Source organism: Xenopus laevis, chromosome 8S (assembly GCF_017654675.1).
Source record: "Xenopus laevis strain J_2021 chromosome 8S, Xenopus_laevis_v10.1, whole genome shotgun sequence".
Lineage (NCBI taxonomy): Eukaryota > Metazoa > Chordata > Amphibia > Anura > Pipidae > Xenopus > Xenopus laevis.
The window spans coordinates 96,566,763-96,594,163 of NC_054386.1; the positions used below are offsets into that span (position 1 = coordinate 96,566,763).

Genomic DNA, 27,401 nt, shown 5'->3' on the forward strand with positions numbered 1-27,401 from the left:
GAGAACTGTGTGCAGGGAATCCTCTACAAACATATCTATATATATATCTCTCTACAGGTATGGGATCCGTTATCCGGAAACCCATTATCCAGAAAGCTCCGAATTACGGAAAGGCCGTCTCCCATAGCCTCCATTTGACCCAAATAATCCAATAATTACAATTATTTCCTTTTTCTGTGTAACAATAAAACAGTCGCTTGTACTTGATCCCAACTAAGATATAATTAATCCTTATTGGAGGCAAAACCAGCCTATTGGGTCTATTTAATGTTTAATCTATTTATAGCAGACTTAAGGTATGAAGATCCAAATGAAGGAAATCTGGAAAACGGCAGGTCCCAAGCATTCTGGATAACAGGTCTCATACCTGTATGTATATATATTCTGCTGGTGCTGACCCAAGAAAGACAAACCAACTCCGGAGCTCAAGGGCCACTCCTATTCTCAAGATGGGGGGGTCAACAAAATACATGCTTTTAAGGGGGGGGGGTTGGGAGCAAGAAAGGGGTGGAACCTTCCTAAAGTGCTATGGAGGCAGCCATAAAAAATTTACTAAACTAGACTCTCTAGACTTTTTTATCACAACAGTCAACCCCATATTTAGAAAAAACAACTGATGCCATCGCCCTTCTTTAGAACTCCATTGGGGTTTTTACACCTGCTGTTCTGCTCTGGTGCCTCACTGAATGCCGGGAGGAGACCGCTGAAATATTGCATCGTTATCTCTACCCAAACAATTCATGGACTTTGAGTCAAAAATTTTTTTTTGGATACTTTAGAACCTATGTATCAACGCCTCTTTCTCCCGTTCTTTCCGCCTCAGTTGCTCCTTGTAACAGCAGGAGCAATAATTCCCCGTTTCTGGATGTCCATAAAAAGTGCAGTTTGATTGCTTACACTTGGTCTGCAGAACAGTGTACAGTGTCCGGCTTTTATTCCCATCAGAGGCCGCTGCTCTGGGCAGGGTGCTGGGGTCGGTGTACTCTCGGTAGCCATTGCTATGAGTGAAGCAGATCGTCTGCTCACAGTCCTCAGGATATACCGGCGGCAGCTCAGTCTCTAGAGGAGAGGTTCTGCCCAAGTGCGGGGGGCTGGACTGGTAGGGGTGAAGCCGGGACTGAACGCAGTGTCGTGGGAGTGTGGCGTATGAAGGTAAGTTATTGCAGGAACCCCCTGCTAACTGCCTTCTACTGTCCTGGTAACTATGAGGGTGGCAATTGTCAGATGGGTTCACAACACTAGGTCTAGGGATGGTGAAACCCCCAGAGTAACTGGAGGGCAATGCTCCTTTAGGCCCCAGTCCATATTCCATGCCGTAGCTGTTAGCAGTTACCTGGGAATAGGAAGGGAGTGGGAGCAGTTCGTCCCCTTTGGGCTGGAGCGTTTCCGGTTCCAGCCTTTTAGCGGTGCCGCCGTTTACGAGCGCCTTTTTCTCGGCTTCCCTTTGTTTCTGCTCGGCCACAAATCGATCTTCTGCGTCGAGCAGGTACCTCTGGATCATCTGCTTCTGGTAAGGCTGTCGGTCGCTGGTTTTCAGAAGGCAGGCGAAGATGAACTTGCGCTCGCCCTGCATTGAAGCCCGCAGGATGCTCAGGCTCAGTTTGATGTCGTGGCTGTATTTGTAAGGATCTCCTTGGGACTTGTCTGCAGACGCCTTGCTAGAGCTCGACTTCTCAGGCTGCGGGGACACGTCGCTTTGAGATGACTCTTCTTTGCTTCCTTTACGCCCCTTGAGGGAACCCTTCTTCTTCTTTTCCAGTGTGTCCCCTTGCCCATTACTCATTCCTGCCTTGATGCTTTTGCTGTGCATCAAGCCCCCCATGTTCTTCTTTAATTTGCTCCCCAAGCTTTTTCCAAAACTGCCCAATTTATTGGCCACAGAGTCAGCCCTCTTCTTATCTTTCTCCTTGTCTTTCCTCGACTTGTCCTTTTCCTTGTCTTTTTCCTTCCCACTTTTGCTTCCCCCGTTGCTTGCAGAGCTGCTGCACACAGACTCTTTGTCCGACTCTCCGGACTCTGGAGCAGAGCGAGCGTCATCACCAGCCGAGGCGGTAGGAGACTCTGGTTGGGCCAGTGGCGCCTATATAAGAAAAAGGACCAGAACAAAAATATTTAACTTGCCATCGTAGAAACAAATCACAATACAGCATGGTTGCTAACATTGGAGATTCATATCTGGAGAGATTTCTGGAGATGTTGCACATAGCAGCCAATCGGATCTTTGCTTTTGTTTTCTATGTGCAACATCTCCAGAAATCTCTCCAGATATTTATCTCCAATGTTAAGGTGGCCATACACGGAGAGAGCCACCAAACGAACGGATCTCTCCCTGATATGCCCACCTTGAAGTGGGCGAAATCGGGCTGATCCGATCGTGGGCCCTCGGATCATAAAGAAGGGTAAGAAGGGATCGGATCCCGGGACCACATCAACGAACAGATGCGGCCGTGATCCAATGGGATTTTTAGTCCTGTCTGATCGACATCTGCCCGACTTATAGATCGGGGAAGCCCGTCGGAGGGCCCCATACACGGGCCAATAAGCTGCTGATTTAGTGTGTCTGCAGCTTTTATCGGCCCATGTATGGCCACCTTTAGTAAACATGCGCCAGTTTTATACACAAAACAAGTTTATTGGCTGGTTACTTACTGTCTAGGACTGGTGCTAGGAGACTGAAAAGCACAAAGTTGGCATCCAGTTTGGAGAAAAATACTGTCATGGTTACTTGTTAAACAAGATCTTGCGCAAAAGGGATTCTGGGAGTATTCCAAGCTTTTATAGATAAAGTCAGGCTTATTATCAGCACTGGGCTAATGTGCACCTAGGCAGTGACCTATAACAACCAATAACTGATAACCTTTTACCAGCTGCAGGTAAAACAATCAAAGAAAAATACGATTGGTTGCCATGGGTTAAAATCCAGGTTCACATTGGCTCAGTGTTGTTAAATACGACCCACCCTGAAGGGATTCTGGGAGTAGGGTAAGTGAGCAGATTCTCCAACTGTGCAACGTATAAAGAAATATCTAGAAATTGCGCAGTTCACTTCCACAGCCGGTCCCAAATTCCGCTCTTCCTCGGATACAACAGCCACAACAAATTAAGAGACGAACCAGCGCTAAACAGCTTGAGGATAGACAACAACAAAAAAAAAAAAACCAACAAATTGCTATAAGATGAAATGCTATTTTTCCTTCACCTTTTGGGTTTGTATACCCTTTACCAATCCTCTTAGCCTTTATTATATATATATATATATATATATATATATATATATATATATATATATATATATATATATATATATATATATATATAAAATAACACAAACGCCATAAATATCTTGTAAATTATATCCTTATAAACAGTGACTAGTGATGTCATCAGTTATAAACGGTGAGTAGTGATGTCATTTCTGTCACATGACTCACTTAAACATGTGTATTATAATAAATAAAGTACCCCTTGTTGGAAAATATTAGGATATTAGAAGTAACCTCGGAGTTACATAACCTGTATAAAAGAACAAGGCCGAACTCCTCTGTGACTTATAATATCGCTTTATTTTACAGTAGGGGTTACTTTATTCACTATATAGCCTATTATTTGCATTTCTCTCCACGGAACAGTCAGAAAAAACTTTGGAGAAAGAAAAACGATATCAAGGCTTTCAGAAGTTTTTGAGTACCCAATCTTTAAACCTAGAAGTGTCACTGTTTAAGAGGATTGGTAAAGGGTATACAAAAAAGGTGAAGGAACTAGAGCACTTCCCCTAATTGTGAATTCACATAAAGGTGTGCAATAGAGCCAGCACTTTAGGATGAAACTGCTTTCTAGCAGCCTCTTGTTTTTCCTACTCAATATAACTGAATGTGTCTCAGTGGGACCTGGATTTTACTATTGAGTGCTGTTCTTAGATCTACCAGGCAGCTGTTATCTTGTGTTAGGGAGCTGCTATATGGTTACCTTCTCATTTTTCTGTTGTTAGGCTGCTGGGGGGGGGTGATATCAGTCCCACTGGCAGTACAGCAGTAAAGAGTAATTGAAGTTTATCAGTCACATGATTGTGGGCACCTGGGATACCAACAATATGTCTAGCCCCATGTCAGATTTCAAAATTAAATATAAAAAAAATCTATTTGCTCTTTTGAGAAACGGATTTCATTGCAGAATTCTGCTGGAGCAGCACTATTAACTGATGCGTTTTGTAAAAAAAAAAACAATTATTCCCATGGCAATATCCCTTTAACTTGAGTGATTGCAGGAAGACATTGACCCTTACCTGTGTTTCACAGGGCAGAGAAAGCCAGGTTAAAGACATGTAGTTATGCAGCAGGTTCAACTTGGCTTCCAGCGATAAGATAACACTGAAAATAAATACATGAAAAGAATATTACACATATGGATTGGCCACAGGTAGTGCTGTCAGACAAAAAGTGCTAAAACTAGAGGGAAAAATGAGGGATAAAAGTGAGTTCAATGAGCGGAACTGCTAAGAGTCAAAACAAGCAGCTCTGAGATACATTGAGATTAAATTACCGGCCTCAAACAGAGCTGAAAAGCAGAAGCTGCAGCCAATATATTATTTAAGGCTTTTGAGGGTAAGGTGTCACAACAGAGCTGGCACTTAGTATATTCTCTTTAGGAAAGAGCAGGGGTGGATTAAATGATGTGGCACAGCGAGAGTTACTACTACATCTCACCAGCTGCAAAGAGAATAACAATGTTCTCCAAAGTGTTCTTTTAAAACATATACAGGTATGGGACCTATTATCCGTAATGCTCGGGACCTGGGGTTTTACGGAGAATGGATCCTTCCGTAATTTGGATCTTCATACCTTACATCTACTAGAAAATCATGTAAACATTAAATAAAGCCAATAGGCTGGTTTTGCTTCCAATAAGGATTAATTATATCTTAGTTGGGATCAAGTACAAGCTACTGTTTTATTCAGATTATATGGATGAAAGAGTCCATGGAAAACAACCTTTCCATAATTTGGAACTTTCTGGATAGTGGGTTTCCGGATAACGGGTCCCATACCTGTACACCTGTATTTAACATGACCCCAAATTAATTGACTGTGCTAATTACTTGCACAATTAAAAACTGGATGTGATGAATTCTGGGACTTGTAGTCCATGTGTGCACTTTTCCTTAAAGGAGAAGGAAATCTAACGAAGCAGTTTATTGCCAATAGATTAGTCACAATAGTACAAGCTATAACACTGTATTTATTCTGTAGAATGCTTTACCATACCTGAGTAAAGAGCTCTAGAAACTCTGTTAGTTTAGGATAGCAGCTGCCATATTAGCTTGGTGTGACATCACTTCCTGTATCAGTCTCTCCCTGCTCACTCATAGCTCTGGGCTCAGATTACAGCAGGAAGAGGAGGAGGGAGGGGGGAAAGGGATGGATAGAAAGAGGAGCAAACTGAGCATGCTCAAGCCTTAGCCCTGGAGGTTTAAGCTGAAAACAGGAAGTCAGTCCACTAGCCATTATGGAACCACATTTTCCATTCCGGGTGGCTAACAGAAGGTTGAGGATGGCAGGACATTGCTTGGCGGCAGCCAGGAGGGCTGTCACGGCACCCACCACACTAGCACAGTGCCAATATAAAAGTACAAATTTGCTTTTATAGACTATGTCGAACTGCACCCATTTCATCAATAGGGCATCATGGCATGGACAGTTCTTCCTTTAGCCTTGCTTGGATTCCTGCAAATTAAATTGGTGGTGAACGTCATGGTGCCTTGGACTCGCCATGTGCTACAAACTTTTTCTGTGTGGTAATTATGGATACATATTTGTGTCAGCTAAGTTAAAGGGGAACTATCTGGAAAATGAAATATAAGCTTCAGCATACTGAAATAAGAAACTTTCTAAATACAATCAATTAAATATTCTGCATCTTTTCTATAATAATCAAGTTTATCTTCACTATTCCTCTCTCAGCATCTGTTTCTCTTTATTCTCTCTTCATGCAGCAGTTGGGTATCAGATATTCATTGACAGTTAGATCCAATATATCCAATAGGGGGCTCCTTTCCTAGCAGATGAATTAGAGCTCACTCAAATAACTGATTCCAGTACAAACAAAATCTAACAAAATAACTGCCTTTTGCACAAATCCTGCATGTAGAGAGACATGATGTCTGGTGATTTTAATAGAGTGAGCTCTAATACATCTTCTAGGCAAAAGGAGCCTCCCTATAAGATATATCGGATCATTCATCTGATGCCCAACTCTTGGAGGTGTCGGATATTCATTGACAGTTAGATCCAATATATGTTATATGGGGGGCTTCCTTTCCTAGCAGATGAATTAGAGCTCACTCAAATAACTGATTCCAGTACAAACAAAATAACTGCCTTTTGCACAAATCCTGCATGTAGAGAGACATGATGTCTGGTGATTTTAATAGAATGAGCTCTAATACATCTTCTAGGCAAAAGGAGCCCCCCTATAAGATATAATGGATCTAACTGTGAATGAATATCTGACACCCAACTGCTGCATGAAGACAGAATGAAGAGAAACAGATGCTGAGAGAGGAATAGTGAATATAAACTTGATTATTTCAGGAACAGTACAGAATATTTAATTGATTATAATTAGAAAACGTCTTATTTCAGTTTGCTGAAGCTCATATTAAATCTTCATTTTCGCGATAGTTCCCCTTTAAGAGCTACCTACACCTGGATGGACAGGGGGCGCCAGTGGGAGGATCAGGGCACTCGGCTGCAATGGAAAAACAAATGAGCCAAGAAAATGAGCGGAGATGAAAGGTACCTGGCCAGACAGACATTATCAGAGTCGTTCTTCCCCCATTCCCAGTCCTTTCCGGGATCCACAGCAAAGTGCACAGGCAGTAATTTGTGATCCGAATCTGTCAGTGGGATAAAAGGTGCTAGAACGGGGAGAAGAAAAGAAAATTATAGATCTGTGCTGATACAGACTGCAGGGTACCATGAATATTTAACTGTTCACATCTTATTATTTTAACTAATTTAGAGAATCCAGTATTAAAAATATCAATGTATACATCGATTACACAAATTACTCAGATTCGGTATTTAAAAAAAAAAAAAAACAACAATATATACAGGTATTGGACCTGTTATCCAGAATGCTAGGGTTTTATGGATATTGGATCTTTCCGTAATTTGGATCTTCATACCTCAAGTCTACTAGAAAATCATGTAAACATTAAATAAACCCAATAAGCTGGTTTTTGCTTCCAATAAGGATTAATTATATCTTAGTTGGGATCAAGTACAAGCGACTGTTTTATTATTACAGAGAAAAAGGAAATTCGTTTTTACAAATTTAGATTATTTGGATAAAATGTTCTGATCACAAAACTCTGTCAACTTTTGAGAAGCTCTGTATAAACGTAACGAGTGATTATTATATTATAATACAGAAAAGTCATGAATATCTTAGAAATGATAACCTTATAAACGGTGAGTTCTGATGTCATCAGTTATAAACGGTGAGTTCTGATGTCATTTCTGTCACATGACTCACTGAAACTTGTGTATTATAATAAATAAAGTTCCCCCAGTTGCAAAATATGAGGATATTAGAAGTTACCTCGGAGTTCCATGACCTGTATAAAAACACTATGTCTTCGGCCTCGTGCTTTTATATGGTCATGAAACTCCTCGGTAACTTATAATATCCTTATGTTTTACAAGAGGGGGTACTTTATTCACTATATATCACTCAGCCAAAACTGGCAGTTAGTAACCAATACTGACCTGAGTATGGCAGATCTTGCCTACAGGACACATTTACCACCCTCCCACAAATACAGGTATGGGACCTTTTATCCAGAATGCTCGGGACCTGGGGTTTTCCGGATAACGGATCTTTCCGTAGTTTGGGTCTTCATGCCTTAAATCAACTAGAAATTCATTTAAACATTAAATAAACCCAATAGGCTGGTTCTGCTTCCAATAAGGATTAATTATATCTTAGTTGGGATCAAGTACAAGCTACTGTTTTATTATTACAGAGAAAAAGGAAATCATTTTTAAAAATTTGGATTATTTGGATAAAATGGAGTCTATGGGAGACAGCCATTCCGTAATTCGTAGCTTTCTGGATATCGGGTTTCCGGATAAGGGATCCTATACCTGTACACTTATTCTAGATTTCTACTGCACCTTGTTCCTTGCTTTGCTCTTTCTGTTCCATCGACACCAAAGCAGAGAAGTGAGCCTGGTCATACGCCAAGACCAGAGGTGAGCTATGGCATTTGTTAGGCGGCACTTCAAGGGGAAGGTAAATGCCCCCAAAGGGAATCGGAGCAAATGCTGCAACAGGAGAGAGGCGGGTGTTAAATCATAACATTTGTATATATAGCATATCAATAATTTCATCCTGTTCTCAATGGGACCACAGGAAAGGCCAACACAACTGCCTTCCAATGTGACCAATAGAAGAAGTGAAGGTCAGACAAGAAGTCAATGTCAAAGCCAACAGTTTCCGTCTCTGTACAGGGACCTGACAAGTGGGCACAGTGCTGGATAGGATACACTCACATAAGCACTACTGGTTCTTCATTAGTGTTTGGTCTTAGACTGGCCCCCTTTATACTCAAGGTATGGCTATCTTGTGGGCCTTTTTCCAAAATATATTACTTTATTTTCGGGCAGCTTTGTTCTGCCTTAAGTCTTTCCGAGGAGGCCTTAAAGGAGAACTAAAGCCTAACTAACGAAGTAGCTGAAATGTTGTACATGATGTTTTGTGCTTCTGTACCAGCCCAAGACAACCACAGCCCTTTAGCAGTAAAGATCTGTGTCTCCAAAGATGCCCCAGTAGCTCCCCATCCTTCTTTTCTGCTGATTCACTGCACATGCTCTGTGCTGCTGTCACTTACTGAGCTTAGGGACTCACTCACAATATACAGTACACACAGAATAGAAATGTCACAATATAAGGCTGATTAGTAATTAATACACATAATTACTACATGGCAGCACAGAAACCAGTGCAATTAGCATAAGAATTTACTAATCAGCAAACCTGTAGCATCAGCTTATATTACAGGCCAAGCTCATTTTCTGCTGGATAATTAGCGACGACCCCTAAGCTTAGCTTCTCAACAGCTGTTAGTTCTCCTTTAAATCACATGACCCTCAACTGCATACAGACACTATGGGGCCCATTTACTTAGCTCGAGTGAAGGAATAGAAGAAAAAATACTTGAATTTCGAATGGTCGAATAGGCTACTTCAACCACGACTTCGAATCAAACTATTCGTTCGACTATTCGATAGTCAAGGTACTGTCTCTTTAAAAAATACTTCGACCCCCTACTTCGCCACCTAAAAGGTCCCCATAGGCTGATCGAAGTAAAATCGTTCGATCGATAGATTAAAATCGTTCGATCGATTATTCCTTCGATTGTTCGATCGTAGGAAATGTGCTAAATCCTTCGACTTCGATATTCGAAGGATTTACATTCGGCAGTCTAATATCGAGGGTTAATTAACCCTCGATATTCGACCCTATGTAAATCTGCCCCTTAAATCATTTGCTAGTGCAGGAATAAAATAGGGTGACCATGCAAACTACGAGCAAGCCATAGAGCCCTAGAGGGAATCAAACCCAAGAAGCATGAACTGCAATGCAGTAAAGCCAGACTCTGTGCCACCAAGGCTTCTGTATGAATACAATATCTAGAGTAAGGGCAGATTTATTAAGGGTCCAATTGAAAATTCTAAATGGAATTCGAATTTTCAAAAAGGAAAAAAAATAAATTACAGTCAAAACTGTCAAATTCTACGGGGGAAGTTAAAAGAATTTGAATTCGATTTTCGAGATTTATCATATGCTGGGCCTTTAAGAATTCGAAAAACCTGACAAATTCATGTATAAGTCAATGGGAGAGGCCCAGTGACCAATTTGGAGATGTTTGTAGCCTTCCTGGACATTCAAGGTTTTTTCAGCGAAAAAACTCAAATCGAGTTCGGTCGAAATTCCAATTGAATTCGATTCCAGTTTTCAGGTCGGTAAAATTCATCCAAGTTTTAGATTTAGTTTTTAGTTTAGTTTTTTTTATAAATAGCCCCCCCAATCGAATTTAGAGTATATTTGAATAGTTTAAAAAAAAAAAAAAAAACTCACATGAATTGGAAATTCGACCTTTAAAGGAGAGGTTCACCTTTAAGGTAACTTTTAGTATGTTATAGAATGCACAATTCTAAGCAACTTTGTATTTGGTCTTCATTATTTATGTTTTATAGTTTTTGCTTTACTTGCCTGTTTCTTTGGATTCTTCTCAGCTTTCAAATGGGGGTCACTGACCCCATCTAAAAACAAATGCTCTGTAAAGCTAAACATTTATTATTATTGCTAATTTTTATTCCTCATCCCTCTACAATTCATATTCCAGACTCTTATTCAAATCAGACCATGGTTGCTAGGCTAATTTGGCCCATAGCAATCTGACTGATCTGAACCTGCAAACTGAAGAGCTGCTGAATAAAAAGCTAAATATCTCAAAAACCACAAATAATTAAAATAGAAAACCAATTGCAAATTGTCTCAGAATATAATAAATGTGCCTCTAAATGAAGGAACCATAATAATAACAAAGGTAGAAAAATGAGGTCAACAAACTGAAAAAATAAAGATATAGATGTTAAAGGGAACTTACCTTCTCCCCCTGAGTCCCGCAACATTGTGTCGGCCACTACAACAATTGGTCTCTTCAGTACGTGAGCAAGAACAAAGACGTGGAACTCTTCCAAGCTCTCGTATACAGGCTCCTCAGAGCTTTCAACTCTGCAAAATAAGCACAGTCCCATTAGCCCTCTGCCTGCTGTATATGTTCTATATATGCTCTATCACTAACAATGCAACTGTAGTGAATATATATATATATAATACACAAAAGCCATGAGTATCCTGTAAATTATATCCTTATAAACGGTGAGTTCTGATGTCATCAGTTATAAACGGTGAGTTCTGATGTCATTTCTGTCACATGACTCCCTAAAACTTGTGTATTATAATAAATAAAGTACCCCCTGTTGCAAAATATGAGGATATTAGAAGTTACCTCGGAGTTCCATGACCTGTTTAAAACACTCAGCCTTCGGCCTCGTACTTTTATATGGTCATGAAACTCCTCGGTAACTTATAATATCCTTATAATTTACAAAAGGGGGTACTTTATTCACTATATAATGTACAGGATATTGGTGGCTGATGCACTCTAATACATATGAATTAATGGTATGCAGGAAAGAGTGATTGCTACTATTAAATTATTCTTGAGTTTACTTACCCGACACAATTGCCGCCATTTGTACCGTAGTGCATGCGAGGCTCACTGGACGCCAGCTTTATCAAATCGTTCCACTCCTTCTGCCATTCCTCTTCTGTATACACAAGGCCAGACTGAAAGCACAAACAGAACCACTCAGTGCTTCAGGCAATACAACCCTAGACCAGTCCACTATCATGCTGCTTTTCAGCTCTCTTGCTTTCCACTGATTGGTTACCAGGCAGTAACCAATCAGTGACTTGAAGGAGGACCACATGGATCATAACGGTTGCTTTTGAATCTGAGCTGAATGCTGAGGATCAATTACAAACTCACTGAACAGTTATGTCCCATGTGGCCCCTCTTATAGTCACTGACTAACTCAGAGTTAGAGAGCTGAAAAGCAGGAAGTAGTGTTCTGGCTATTATGTTACACATCCACTCACTCCAGCCTTTATACATTACATTTTTGGCTAACTAACTATATTGAAAACATTTCTTATTTTGCACATCCTATTTATTTACCCAGTTTTTATTTTTACACTGAACTGTTCCTTTAAGGAGTAAAAGTCCAAATGGTTTGTACCTCTTTATTCTGCATGGTTTGCTGAAACCTCCACCTTCTCTTCAGCGCATCTTTCTCTGCTCCCTTCTCCATCAATGTGTACAGGGACTTGCGGAGCATCAGATCCCGGTCGTGAAACCCCCACATTCCTAATGTAAAAAAGTACAACATTCTGTGTCAGAAATTCCCGAGGGCCCAAATGAGAGATTTATTAGGGTCTGCGCAGGTTTCTTACCAAGAGATGCAGCGTGGAGCAAGCAGTTTCCATCACCGGTAGTTGCCAAAGGGAGAAGGCGCTGGTAGGATGGATCCAACTGCCCCCACCAGTTAAGGCGACCTGAAAGATAAAGAAGCAAGGACTGAGGGCACAAAGCTAATAAACACCATGCTGGATTTCAATGTCTTGTGGGTATTTTGTTGTTTTGGGGGGACACCTGCTTTGGACTGGAGTTGACGCTTCAGTATGTGGATTATTCAGATGAAGAAAAGCAGAAAATAGTAATAAGGAGGTCCCATAGAAGAAAAGGAGAAGGTGCGCAGTAGTGATGTGCAGATCAGGATATCCCCTACCCGAAACCCACCCTCCCTTAACCCGCATCACAGCAGCTTATTTATATGAACTATAGTAGTAATTATCTGTTATCTACTGTGTATCCTGTGCTTGAATGGCTGCCCCCATGGCTACACAGCAGCTTGTTTATATAAACTATAGTAGTACTTATCTGTTATCTACTGTGTATCCTGTGCTTGAATGGCTGCCCCCATGGCTACACAGCAGCTTGTTTATATAAACTATAGTAGTACTTATCTGTTATCTACTGTGTATCCTGTGTTTGAATGGCTGCTCCCATGGCTACACAGCAGCTTGTTTATATAAACTATAGTAGTACTTATCTGTTATCTACTGTGTATCCTGTGCTTGAATGGCTGCCCCCATGGCTACACAGCAGCTTGTTTATATAAACTATAGTAGTACTTATCTGTTATCTACTGTGTATCCTGTGTTTGAATGGCTGCCCCCATGGCTACACAGCAGCTTGTTTATATAAACTATAGTAGTACTTATCTGTTATCTACTGTGTATCCTGTCCTTGAATGGCTGCCCCCATGGCTACACAGATGTTTGTTTATATAAACTATAGTAGAGTTTCTGAAGCAAACAAACCAGTTTTACCAGTGCAGGACAACTCTACATGATTAATTTAAAACACTTCCATTTTTAGATGGTACGTTCTTTTAAGCAGCTCCAACATTAATGAAAAAATGCCACATTGTTTCCTGCAACTTCAGATGTTCCCGTAACATTTGGGAAAGGGATGGAGCAGCCAAGAAGCTCAGTAACAAAACTGAAGAAAAGGAGGCTTGGAGGGAGGTGCCAGCACACATAAATGTCAGATATGGAGGGGAAGGAATCCACTTGAGCCCGGAACGTTTGGTACACAGACTCAGAGCACAATAGCTCCACACAGAAAGGCAGCCTATTCTCAGTCAATACATCTCGAGCCAAATGGACGGACTCCAGGAGCAGCATGAAACAAATCTGCTCGGGTCAGGGAAAGTCGGAGCTGGAGGCGACTTGAAGGAAGTGGAACATGGTCATAAACAACAACAAGGAAAAAAAGCAGCTTAGAAGGACCTGATGACCTGTGCCTTAAAAGAGAACTAAACCCTAAACATGAATGTGGCTAAAATTGCCATATTTTATATAGTGAGCTTATTGCACGAGGCTAAAGTTTGAGCTTGTCAATCGCAGCAATGATCCAGGACTTCAAACTTGTCACAGGGGGTCACCATCTTGGAAAGTGTCTGTGACACTCACATGCTCAGTGGGCTCTGATTGGCTGTTGAGAAGCTAAGCTTAGGGCTCGTCACTAATTATCCAGCAGAAAATGAGCTTCCCTGGCTGTAATATAAGCTGATGCTACAGGTTTGCTGATTATTCAATTCTGATGCTAATTGCACTGGTTTCTGTGCTGCCATGTAGTAATTATGTGTATTAATTACTAATCAGCCTTATATTGTGACATTTCTATTCTATGTGTACTGTATATTGTGAGTGGCTCCCTAAGCTCAGTAAGAGACAGCAGCACAGAGCATGTGCAGTGAATCAGCAGAAAAGAAGATGGGGAGCTACTGGGGCATCTTTGGAGACACAGATCTTTACTGCTAAAGGACTGTGGTTGCCTTGGGCTGGTACAGAAGCACAAAACATCATCTACAACATTTCTAGCTACTTCTTTAATTATCCTTTACTTCTCCTTTAAATCTGGGGGCAGACTGATGTTGGAGAAGGGGGTTGTCGGTCACTGCCATCATTACCATCTTGCAGAGATCAAGCAAGGAAGACTGCCGTGAGAACTGCATGGCCATACACAATAAGATCCGCTCGTTTAGTAAGGTCGCCAAACAAGCAGGATCTTTCCCCAATATGCTCACCATATTGGGCGATATCGGGTTAATAAGAATGTTCGGCCCTAGGGCCAAACGATTGTATTACAACTAAGAGGATGGGCGCCGGCAGGTAAAACCTGCCCAATCGATATCTGGCTGAATTTTGGCCAAGTATCGATCAAGGAGACCCGCCGGAAGCCCCACACACGGGCAGATAAGCTGCCAAATTGTTCTAAAGGACAAATATCAGCAGCTTTAATCTGCCTGTGTATGGCTACCTTTAAGTTAAGTTGGTATTTCCAACCAATGGAATCCATGCTACCCTAACAACTGAGGAAGAGGGAGGGCCCAGACTGCACCACCATTCATCAACCTGATTTGGTTGGTGCTTATTTTCAAAATGCCTATTTTGGCACTAGAGACTCATAGGAACATGATAAACTTCCCCTTTATCTTTCAGTCAGACGGTGGTTGGCAGAGGATGGTGGGAGCTGAAGGTCTCTGGGAGAGACATCTCCGCGATTTACCTTGCTATCTGCCTAAACACTACATAGAAGAGAGAGCCGTGCTGCTTGCTGGCAGCCATGTGACAGCACAGGGGAGACATTGGGAGAGAGAAGATTAATTTAGCCTATCATAGCACACCATGATACATATGGCTCCGGCAGCTGCGCTCCCACGTGCAAGCGACCGCGAGTATTTTCCACTGCTTCTGTAGTCCCAGGCAAGCGCCTTACTCTGCTGCTCCTCACTGACCCAGATTGTAGAGACAAAAGCATGACATACTAAAAAAAATCCCTTTAAAGGAGGCGGAAAGCTACCGAAGCAGTTTATTGCCAATAGATTAGTCACAGTAGTGCAAGATATAAAACTATATTTATTCTGCAGAAGGCTTAACCATACATGATTAAACAGCACTCAAAGCTCTCTCTGTTTGTTTAGGATAGCAGCTGCCATATCAGCTTGTTGTGATGTCACTTCCTGCCTGAGTCTCTCCCTGCTCACTCATAGCTCTGGGCTCAGATTACAGCAGGGAGGGGGAGAGAGGAGCAAACTGAGCATGCTCAAGCCCTAGCCCTGGAGGTTTAAGCTGAAAACAGGAAGTCTGATACAGAAGCCCATGAGTACACAATAGAAGGAAAGAAATGTGGTGTTTCTTTTGACAGAGGACTCAGAGCAACATTACTTTGAGGGTTTACTGGTGTATTTATATAGACCTTTCTGATAAGGCTTACTTAATTTTAGCCGAATCCTGGATTTGGTACATCCCTACTTTCTACACTGGGCACCATCCATTCCCTGTCATGGCAATTTGCCAGGCTTTGGATAGAGTGAAAGAGAGAGAGGGGCGGAGTCAATAGTGTTACTAGAAACGGCAGCCAATTAAATTCCACTCACCGGCGTGCTCCAGGGCTACCAGCATGGACTGCTCGATCAGGTCTCTCTCAATGAAGTTCCGGAACTCGTCCTTGTACACAGTCAGGTCAGGGAGCTGGAAGGTGCACACGGGGGTCTCCAGGGGGTGCTCGTTGCTGCCGTTACTGGAGACGTGGGAGCGGGCCAGGGAAACAATGGAGGAGCTGGCGTGGGAGATCCCTCGAGATAAACGCTTTTCTGGAAAAAATAGGTAAAATTAAAATTAGATTAAAACAGGGCAGGAGTAAATCGACCATAAAGAATCACCAGTTTAGCCAAGAACAGCAAGTGCGCACACACACACACACACACAATATATTGCAACACGGTTTTGGGTCCTGAGAATATAAAACAACATGGGTGTGCACAGTGACTGTATAACCGCTGATGTGTTTCCCAATGGAACAAATCACACCAGAGGGTTGTGGGAAAACAGGAAATGGAAACACTTCATCAGTCTGATCCTGGTGTTTGTAAAGGGGAACTGTCCCTGGGAATTAAAGGATACGTAAACCTTTAAAATAAGTGAATGTAAAACTGACGAGAGTGCTATTCTAAGCACTTTTGTAATGTACATTCATTATTTATTTTGTTTTCATTCCAAGATATTAAAGGGATATTGTCATGGGAAAACATGTTTTTTTCAAAACGCATCAGTTAATAGTGCTGCTCCGGCCGAATTCTTCACTGAAATCCATTTCTCAAAAGATCAAACAGATTTTTTTATATTCAATTTTGAAATCTGACATGGGGCTAGACATATTGTCAATTTCCCAGCTGCCTCCAGTCATGTGACTTGTGCTCTGATAAACTGCTGTCACTCTTTACTGCTGTACTGCAAGTTGGAGTGATATCGCCCCTCCCTTACCCCCTCCCCCCCCAGTAGCCTAACAACAGAACAATGGGAAGGTAACAAGATAACAGCTGCCTGGTAGATCTAACACCAGCACTTAATAGTAAAAGCCAAGTCCCACTGAGACACATTCAGTTACATTAAGTAGGAGAAATAACAGCTTACCAGAAAGTAACTCCACCTAAAGTGCAGGCACAAGTCACATGACCAGGGGCAGCTGGGAAACTGACAAAATGTCTAGCCCCATGTCAGATTTCAAAATTTAATATAAAAAAATCTGTTTGCTCTTTTGAGAAATGGATTTCAGTGCAGAATTCTGCTGGAGCAGCACTATTAACTGATGTGTTTGATGAAAAAACATGTTTTTCCATGACAGTATCCCTTTAAGGGATACATGTACTGTTAATATAAATGGATTTTGTTAAGACAGCGCCACCTGCTGGTCAGTTTCCCACCAGTCTGACCACCAAGTAGTCAAGGAAGTTGTCAGGAGAAAGAAAGAGGCTGCTCTGATGTTCTTCTGCTTCACACAGGTTATTAATGTGGAATCCACAGCCTGTGGCCCTTTCGCTGTTGTGGGAATCACAGTATAAGAAAGGCCCCAGGTGATATTGCAGTTCCCATGTGCAGATGCAGAACATATGGTGTGCAAGTGACAGGTACTCTGGGATCAGTCTGATAGCAGAGCCACTTGCTTATTCCAGGCATCATGTTTTGGCATGCAGAGAACTCGTTCCCCCAGTGTAACACCCGTCAGACTCTCTCTGAAGATATAGGGCATCGTATACAGGGGGAGTGTATTATACCCACAGCTTGTGTAACACATTAACTCACCTGTTCTACCTCTGCCAGTTTGTCTTATGGTCACACCTGATTCCAGAGGTATTCCCTGTACTAAGCACAATTCAGCAGGAACAGTCCCCTAAGTTTGCTCATAGTCTGTACAGAGAGATCCCATAAAACTATGGCAGCATAGGTATTCCCTGCACTAAGCACAATTCAGCAGGAACAGTCCCCTAAGTTTGCTCATAGTCTGTACAGAGAGATCCCATAAAACTATGGCAGAATAGGTATTCCCCTGTACTAAGCACAATTCAGCAGGAACAGTCCCCTAAGTTTGCTCATAGTCTGTACAGAGAGATCCCATAAAACTAGGGCAGCATAGGTATTCCCTGTACTAAGCACAATTCAGCAGGAACAGCCCCCTTAATTTGCTCATAGTCTGTACAGAGAGATCCCATAAAACTATGGCAGCATAGGTATTCCCTGTACTAAGCACAATTCAGCAGGAACAGTCCCCTAAGTTTGCTCATAGTCTGTACAGAGAGATCCCATAAAACTATGGCAGCATAGGTATTCCCTGTACTAAGCACAATTCAGCAGGAACAGTCCCTAAGTTTGCTCATAGTCTGTACAGAGAGATCCCATAAAACTATGGCAGCATAGGTATTCCCCTGTACTAAGCACAATTCAGCAGGAACAGTCCCCTAAGTTTGCTCATAGTCTGTACAGAGAGATCCCATAAAACTATGGCAGCATAGGTATTCCCTGTACTAAGCACAATTCAGCAGGAACAGTCCCTAAGTTTGCTCATAGTCTGTACAGAGAGATCCCATAAAACTATGGCAGCATAGGTATTCCCCTGTACTAAGCACAATTCAGCAGGAACAGTCCCCTAAGTTTGCTCATAGTCTGTACAGAGAGATCCCATAAAACTATGGCAGCATAGGTATTCCCCTGTACTAAGTACAATTCAGCAGGAACAGTCCCCTAAATTTGCTCATAGTCTGTACAGAGAGATCCCATAGAACTATGGCCGCATAGGTATTCCCTGTTAATCGGAGGATACATTGGTTTTTTTTAGTGGGGGGGGATTTAATGTTACCTTGTACAACATCCTCTTGTCGCTGTAGCGTTGGTCTCAGGGATCGCCCGGTCTCAGTGGGATTAAAGTTTCGTCCTTCACTGAAGGAATGACCCAGTCCCCCGGCTCCGGTCTGGTGCATCTGGTCATAGTCGCTGAGCGCTGCACTCACATCCCATTTCTTACCTAATCAGAAAGAGAAGAATTCATCAGATGAGGCCTCTCTTATCCAGTCTCTTATTCAAATTAATGCATGGTTGCTAGGGGAAATTGGACCCTAGCAACCAGATGGCTGAAAAAGCAAACTGGAGAGCTGCTGAATAAAAAGCTAAATAACTCAAAAACCACAAATAATAAAGAATGAAAACCAATTGCAAATTGTCTCAGAATATCACTCTCTACATCATACTAACAGTTAACTTAAAGGTGAACAACCCTTTTAAGGGCCGTGCAGCATGCTTGGAAACTTGGAATAATAAACAAGTTTCAAGGAAATCAGGTTGTGCACGGCCACCTGCACTTTAGCAATGGATTTAAGGGCCTCAGCGTTACATAAACAGCCTGTATAGATGAATTAAAAACAAAGGGCTCAGGGCGTGAATTGTTTGTCACAATATAAAGAGAGAAATCAGGGCGTCATGAAGCTCGCATTGTTACAGATGATAAAAGTCGCATTGTGCTCTAAAGCAGTGCACTCGTCAGGAATACAATCGGGGGGTTGGAAAAGTCACATGACTCCGGCATGCGGAGATCCACGCGGGCACCATTGCCTGGACTTTAAATAAATGTAGCATAGGTTGCAGCGGAATGAATGAACAATGTCTGGTAGGCAAGGGGTTAACGTTGAGCCTTAAAGGAGAACTAAAGCTTAACTAAAGAAAAAATTAGCCACAATTTTAAATTGTTCGACTTCCTTTCAACCTGCCCTAACCCAACTGAGCCCAACTGCCTGTTGTGCCAATGTTTCATAAGGATTTCCCTTTTCTCTGTAATAATAAAACAGAAGCTTGTACTTGATCCCAACTAAGATATAATAATTGGAAGCAAAACCAGACTATTGGGTTTATTTCATGTTTACATGATTTTCTAGTAGACTTATGGTGTGAAGATCCAAATTAAGGAAAGACCCGTTATCCAGAAAGCTCCAGGTCCCGAGCATTCTGGATAACAGGTCCTATACCTGTACCTGCGTCATCATCGTACGGGGGGGTGGGGCGAGCAGTTGTACATTAAAGGACCTGTAACATAAAAAAAACGTTAAAAATTAGTTTGCACGAATAAAAAAAACCACCAAGACACTTTTAACTTTAAATTTTGCAAAGTCTTTATTTAGAAATAACTTACCAATACTCTACTTGCGCTCCTCTTCAGAAACGGCGACAGGGCGACGATCCATCGTGCGGAGCTCCGTTTCTCCTCCCTGCCTTCTATAGGAGATAGTCAGGGAGGAGAAATCGCGCGCCGCACAATAGATAGGCGCCCTGTTGCCGTTTCTGAAGAGGGAGAATCAGTAAGTCATTTTTTAATAAAGACTTTGCGAATTTAGTTAAAAGTGTCTTGGTGGGGGTTTTTTTCTCGTTAAGTACAAACAAATTTTTTTTAAAAACAATATTTTCATGTTACTGGTCTTTCAACAAGCATGTGACATCAGAAACTCCCAGCATTCTTAGTTAGAGCCACAGGGAGTTGCATCTTCCTGCTCTGGATACAGAGTCTGCAGAAATTCCAGAACACTTCCCTGTCATTACAGAGCCATAAGTCCTGCACATTTATTTGCTCTTGGGGACTAATCTGCTGGAGTTTTACGACCGGCGCTTCCTTTGCTGGTTTTTTCGTTCTCCTAAAGGACCAGAGAAAATCCCCTAACGGGCTGAGATGTTCCGCACGAGAATTTTCTGTCTAAGAGGCTCATCTGACAGGTCATTAAAGAATGAATATTTTATGCGGCCTGCTACAATCTCAGCTGTTTTGGAGGAAGGATACCCAGGGCTGGTGGGGATTGCTTTCTGGCACACGGAACAATTGCTCTTGGGTTGAATGCGCTTATACAAATAATGCATCATAATTAAGTTATGGTGCAATTAACTTTGCCCTCAATTAAGCCACTTGAAACCAAAGAGATCTATCTATAGGCTGCGGGAGTACCTGGAGAGAGATAAGAAGCAATTATTCCCTTCAAGACCAAGTCAGCATCTTATTATAAGCTCATCAGCCTGCTGGACTGATCTATATGGCCAAAAATTGTCCACATATCGATCTAGCAGGTTACGAAATCCAGTCAGGGGGCCTGCACGATCATTGGCAGTGGGGCTAAACAATCAGATTGCCCAATTCCACCAATTTTAGCCACACTGCAGAATTTCATAGCACAGTGGCCCCAGCAATATATAACAGAGAGTGAATTTTTATAGGACACAGTGGCCCCAGCAACATACAATGAGCACATTATTCTAAGGCACAATGGCCCCAGCAATATATAACAATGAGTGAATTTTTATAGTACACAGTGGCCCCAGCAATATACAACAGTGAATATTTTTTTTTATAGGTCACAGTGGCCCCAGCAATATATAACAGAGAATTAATTTTTATAGGACACAGTGGCCCCAGCAACAACAACAGTGAGCGCATTATTTAAAGGCACAATGGCCCCAGCAATATATAACAGTGAGAGCATTATTTTACAACAGTGGCCCCAGTAATATTTATTATGACAGCGGTCCCCAACTTTTTTTGCCCCAGGGGCCTGTGGAAAGCCAGAATTTTTTGCAAGAACCGGGGGAGGGGGGGATGTTCAACTGCGCACGCTGCATCAAATTCGGCAGCGTCAAACTCTGTGCGTGCCGCATCAAATTTGGGCGCGCCAGCAGCAAATTTGGTGCATCGCATCAACTATGTATGGCCCAGTTCAGGTATGTCTGTGGCCTGGGGGTTGGGGACCCCTGCATTATGACACCGTGGCATGCAGCAGGACGGGTAACCACGGAATTAGTCTGGTCTCATCTGTGTGTGTGGCCACTAGTGAGTGCTTCTCCTGCTCTCTCCACCTGTGACCTAGCACTGCTGGCATCTGGTACCTATATTTATAGGCTAGCGCCCACCCAGCTCCTTTTGGGACTATGGGGCAGGCGCGGGTCTATAAATAGGCGGGGGAAATTGCGGGCCGGGCTGGGTGCGGATTGGGTGGGGGCGGGTTAGAGTCGGGTGTGAGTTGAGAATTTCTCGACCCGCACACCATTAGTGGCCACCACGGGTACCCTGCAGCGGTGTAGGTTAAAGGCAGCCAATTAAAAAAATGAAACATACTTTCCCCCAAGTAAAATGGATGGCCCACACAAGCACCATAAGAATGTTTTGAGGTAGAAGTGAGGATGCTGGAAAGTTGTAGTTCACAACAAGAATCATGCATTAAAAAATCCGTATTTTTTTTGCAGAACTGGGATAAGTTATATTGTTTTAGGCGCACTTTATGCATCAAGACAAACTGCAATGAGCTCCTCTTGAAAACCAAGGCTGGGTAAATGTGGCTTTCATTGGGTCCTGTACAATCTTATACGCACAGTCTGGTCTTTTGGAAGGAGACAAAGAAAACAAAATACTGCAGCCTACACCCAATATTGTTGGCATGTGCATCTGCTCAAAAAAACTCCCTCGTACAGAAGAATGCACGGGGCTGTTCAGGGAAGAATGAACTGTGGACGATAAGGGGGGAATATAAAGCGAGACACCAGGCTGGATGTATTCTACAAACTTGTATTCACAATGGGCTGTACCGGGCCCACAGATAAAAACAAAAACTTTCTGTTCTGGACATCGCTTTGCAGAGCACATGACTGCTATTGTCACACAGGAGTTGGACCACTCTTAAATAATCAAAACCAGGGGGCGATGGGCACTCACAAAACATCTTCTGCAGGGTGGGTGTTGTTGTTTAATTTTATATCATTATGGGAGGGTATGTTTTCAAATACAGCTACACACAAAATGTTTTAGGCTAGGCCACACAAGGGCCTAAAATCCACTGGGCAGTAGCCTCCTCCCTTTTCTGCATTGAATCGGCTCTGCGTGAACTGACTTTGGCGGATTTTGGCGCGAATTGCAAAGACTAGTGGATCTTTGGCGATAACCCGCAGAGTCTCTTTGTACCGAGCCAATGCGATGCAGAAAAGAGAGGAGGCTACTGCCCGCAGTAGGGCTGAAATCAGCCAGCAGGTTTTGGCTAGCTGATTCCGGCCCCTGTGTGGCCCTAGTTTAGGGGAGAAATGCTAGCATGTTATAAAGTTTTACAGTGATTCTAGCATGTTGTGTGCAGGATCATGGCTAGCAGGTTGTGTGCAACAGAGATGCCGGCACGTTATGTGCGAGAGCGATGCCGGCACGTTATGTGCGAGAGAGATGCCGGCACGTTATGTGCGAGAGAGATGCCGGCACGTTATGTGCGAGAGAGATGCCGGCACGTTATGTGCGAGAGAGATGCCGGCACGTTATGTGCGAGAGAGATGCCGGCACGTTATGTGCGAGAGAGATGCCGGCACGTTATGTGCGAGAGAGATGCCGGCACGTTATGTGCGAGAGAGATGCCGGCACGTTATGTGCGAGAGAGATGCCGGCATGTTATGTGCAAGGGAGGTGCTAGCATGTTATGTGCAAGGGAGATGCTAGCATGTTATGTGCAAGAGAGATGCTAGCATGTTATGTGCAAGAGAGGTGCCGGCACGTTATGTGCAAGAGAGATGCTGGCACGTTATGTGCAAGAGAGATGCTGGCATGTTATGTGCAAGAGAGGTGCCGGTACGTTATGTGCAAGAGAGATGCTAGCATGTTATGTGCAAGAGAGATGCTGGCACGTTATGTTCAAGAGCGATGCCGGCACGTTATGTGCGAGAGAGATGCCGGCACGTTATGTGCGAGAGAGATGCCGGCACGTTATGTGCGAGAGAGATGCCGGCACGTTATGTGCGAGAGAGATGCCAGCATGTAATGTGCGAGAGAAAGGCCGGCACGTTATGTGCAAGAGAGATGCTAGCATGTTATGTGCAAGGGAGGTGCTAGCATGTTATGTGCAAGGGAGGTGCTAGCATGTTTTGTGCAAGGGAGGTGCTAGCATGTTATGTGCAAGAGAGAGGCCAGCACGTTATGTGCAAGAGAGATGCTAGCATGTTACGTGCAAGGGAGGTGCTAGCATGTTACGTGCAAGGGAGATGCTAGCATGTTATGTGCAAGAGAGGTGCCGGCACGTTATGTGCAAGAGAGATGCCAGCATGTTATGTGCAAGAGAGATGCCAGCATGTTATGTGCAAGAGAGATGCTAGCATGTTATGTGCAAGAGAGATGCTGGCATGTTATGTGCAAGAGAGATGCTGGCATGTTATGTGCAAGAGAGGTGCCGGTACGTTTTGTGCAAGAGAGGTGCTAGCATGTTATGTGCAAGAGAGATGCTAGCATGTTATGTACAAGAGAGATTCTAGCATGTTATGTGCAAGAGAGATGCTAGCATGTTATGTGCAAGAGAGATGCTAGCATGGCTTGGGAGAGGCCTGTTTGTTTACATGCCACACATGCTGCCTCCACGTGCTACTGTGGAATTCAGTCAACCGCTGACAAATCTGCAACTCGTAAGCCAAGTCCTTTCCCTTGCCCGGCCTTGTCCTTGGGGATAATGAGGTCCGGTCTAAGTTATTGTTATTTTTTTATGCAATGAAATATTTAACGTTATAGTCGCAATACAAGACAAACATTATTAAAGCCACGCTAATGTTTTGTATTAAGAGCCAGCCCCCCTGCTGAATGGCTCATACTAGAGACCTGCTCACATGAAACACAAGTTAAACAAGTAAACGTGCAAAATACAGCATTTCTTTAGAGTAGAATTTCAAATGGGCAGTACTTAATGGTTTAATTTCTTTATTCTTTAAGTCAGGCTTTAACAAGGGTAACTAAAGCAGTAATTATGCAGTATTTAGTGCATAGGTTTTAGACTAACCCTCAGTGGAGGAAACCCAACGTCAGCCTATTGGATAGTCAACGGGAAAGAGAGATTATAAAAGGACTGAGCCACTTTAATCTTGTACATGCGAGGGTCCAGTTGAGCGGACCCATGCCCAACTCGGACCTGCTAGGTAAGAGCCCAACCTGGACCCACTGGCCCCCTCTTCCTGCTCAGGGTGCCGCAGTGCCCTTATTAAAGGTCCAACCCAGTACCCACGAAAACTGAAAGTGATGTCACAGGTGGACGGACGTCCTGCAATTGGCCCGATTACCCAGGCCGGGTACCCACAGACAGCCCGCATTGTCGGGGACATCAGTCTTTCCACCCAAAACCCAACAAACTGCGGGTATTCCGTGAGTACCTGACCCGATGCAGGATTGTACCTTAATCGTCACCTAAATGACCTACAAGCTGCCCTTACCCCCAAGGTGTGTGATGTGTCAGTCAAAAAAACCTGATGTAACCTCACCCAACCCTGTCGGTCCGTTCTCGGACACCGTCCAAAAGGCGGGGCAAGCTCAAGTATATAAACAAGCATTGTACCATCACTTGCGACCCACCTCTGGGGATCATTTGTTGGCCCCAACCTGCACGATTCACTGTTTTTTGGGCCAACCCACACGTCAATACTTCAGACCCCTCTAAGTGTGGTCAGTCCTACAGGGCCCAAGAATGATCAAGTTCACACAACTGCAGCATGGCAAAGCCCTAAACAGAATTAAGATATAATGTAGATTATATATTATGCATTTAAATGAATCAGTTAATAGTGCTGCTCCAGCAGAATTCTGCACTGAAATCCATTTCTCAAAAGAGCAAACAGATTTTTTTATATTCAATTTTGAAATCTGACATGGGGCTAGACATATTGTAAATTTCCCAGCTGCCCCAAGTCATGTGACTTGTGCTCTGATAAACTTCAATCCCTCTTTACTCCTGTACTGCAAGTTGGAGTGATATCACCACCTCCCTTTCCCCCCCCCAGCAGCCAAACAAAAGAACAATGTAAGGTAACCAGATAACAGCTCCCTAACACAAGATAACAGCTGCCTGGTAGATCTAAGAACAACACTCAATAGTAAAAACCCATGTCTCACTGAGACACATTCAGTTACATTGAGAATGAAAAACAGCAGTCTGCCAGAAAGCATTTCTCTCCTAAAGTGCAGGCACAAGTCACATGACATGGGGCAGCTGGGAAATTGACAAAATGTCTAGCCCCATATCATATCAAAACATGTTTTCCCATGACAGTATCCCTTTAAGCACATAGATCTGGAATTATTGTATGTACTTGAACCCTTTAAGAAATGTGGGTTTTCTAAACAAGTGGATTTCTCAAAGTGCGTTCAGTTAGTTACTGAGGAAAATTACCTTGTCCGCAGTGCAGATTAATTAGTCCAGAGAGAGGAATTTTTTGTGATTTATTGAAGTCCTGAATAAAAAAGTACTCCAACTCAGACCTGCCGAGTTCATGTAGAAGTCAATGGCAGATGTCCGGAAGATATCCTGATTTGCGCTGGTGTTCCGAAAAAAGACAGTATTTGAGTGTCAAATCCAAAAAAAGATTTTTTTTTTTTTTACGATTTTGAGACTTTTCCTGTACAAGAATATTGCAGGAACACAACACAGTACCACCCAGCTCTCTGCCATGCATCTGCACTTCTGTCTTTCCGATCATCCAGTTCGAATGGTAAATTCGAATTCTCAAATTTGCTCACAAATTCAAATTTAAAACTTGAACGTAAATTTGAATGTGAGATTTATCACAGCTCGACCATGGAAACAGTTCTAATTCGAATATTCGCCATCAAAAAGCTGCCGAGTTCATTTACAAGGCAGAGGTGCGTTGAACCACTTGAATGTTAATTGCCTTCCTGACATTTGAGGGGTTTTTTTTCGGAGGATTCGATTCGAATTTTCAGGTTGGGACTTTTCGATCAGATATTAGATGTTGAGTAAAAAGCAGGAAGCAGTTTCCTGCCCTGTCTTAATTAAACCAGTCTGTTCAGCACAAGCCCTGTTCACTAAACCCATTTTTAAAAGAGGGGTACACTGTTCCTAAATGTTATTTTGCACTTTATATCTCACCCCCCTCTTTGATAAATGTGCCTTACAGGCCTCTGACAAGCGGACACAAGCACTGCCATTTTTATCAGTGGCTTTTAGGTTTGACATATTCCCCCAAGAGACAAATCTAGTAAAGCTTAGTGCTGAAATATCACATATTTTTTCATTTCCCTAAATTCCTTAACACAAGGGGATTCACTGAAACTATATTTATGTTGTTTCAAAATACACAAATGTATTGTTGCTATTGTGTGCCTTTATGGAAATAATATTGTAACAATATACAAATACCGTATATACTCGAGTAAAAGCCGTCCTAAGTATAAGCTGAGGTACCTAATTTTACCTCCAAAAACTAGGAAAGCTTATTGACTCAAGTATAAGCCTAGGGTGAGAAATACAGCAGCTTCTGGTAAGTTTCAATCAAAAAATTGAGGGTTTCTGCTCTCGTTTTTGGATGCCTGTGACTATTCTTGGACGCCGGCGACTGTTTTTGCGCTTGACCCGAGTATAAGCCGAGGTAGAGTTTTTCAGCATATTTTGGGGGCTGAAAAACTCGGCTTATACTCGAGTATATACGGTATCTATAAAACGTACATTCTCGTTCAAAGTGGGGAATCCTAATTTATATGGCACCTATCGTGGCGAAAATTTCCCCCTCACCGGAGGTTCGGACAAGCAGTGCCTGCACTATTACATACCTCCCAACATTTTTGAAATAGAAAGAGAGACAAAAAGGTTTTCAGTGCATGAAAAAATCTATAGGTCACAGAAATGGTTTTCACAAAATAACAAATAACAAAAAGTGGGAAACAAATGCGGAGATGGTTTTCTTGTGGGCAATTAGTCATTTTGCTAGCACGGGGTTAGGAATCCATGAAAATGTCAACATCTCCCTCCTCTGTGCTATGATATCAGCACCCAAGTATGCCTCTGATACTTCAGCATGGCCTCAGACTTGTGCTATTT

The 27,401-nt window shown here is 42.6% G+C and overlaps 1 protein-coding gene across 2 annotated transcripts in view; it reads right to left on the reverse strand.

The window, feature by feature from the left end:
• Window positions 1-261: 261 nt before the first annotated feature.
• otud7b.S (OTU deubiquitinase 7B S homeolog) overlaps window positions 262-27,401 on the reverse strand; it is a 39,736-nt gene continuing 12,596 nt past the window's right edge. The window contains exons 2-12 of one of the 2 annotated variants that reach the window (XM_018233465.2): window positions 19,560-19,611; window positions 18,395-18,559; window positions 15,639-15,854; window positions 12,085-12,186; window positions 11,871-11,998; window positions 11,306-11,418; window positions 10,673-10,800; window positions 8,175-8,324; window positions 6,796-6,913; window positions 4,283-4,367; window positions 262-2,080 (exon numbers count right to left, since the gene is read on the reverse strand). In XM_018233465.2, coding sequence (XP_018088954.1) covers window positions 776-2,080; window positions 4,283-4,367; window positions 6,796-6,913; window positions 8,175-8,324; window positions 10,673-10,800; window positions 11,306-11,418; window positions 11,871-11,998; window positions 12,085-12,186; window positions 15,639-15,854; window positions 18,395-18,515 — 2,466 coding nt within the window. In that variant the 5' untranslated portion in view covers window positions 18,516-18,559; window positions 19,560-19,611 and the 3' untranslated portion in view covers window positions 262-775. The remainder of the gene's footprint in view (window positions 2,081-4,282; window positions 4,368-6,795; window positions 6,914-8,174; window positions 8,325-10,672; window positions 10,801-11,305; window positions 11,419-11,870; window positions 11,999-12,084; window positions 12,187-15,638; window positions 15,855-18,394; window positions 18,560-19,559; window positions 19,612-27,401) is intronic. The other variant, XM_018233464.2, reaches the window with a different exon arrangement.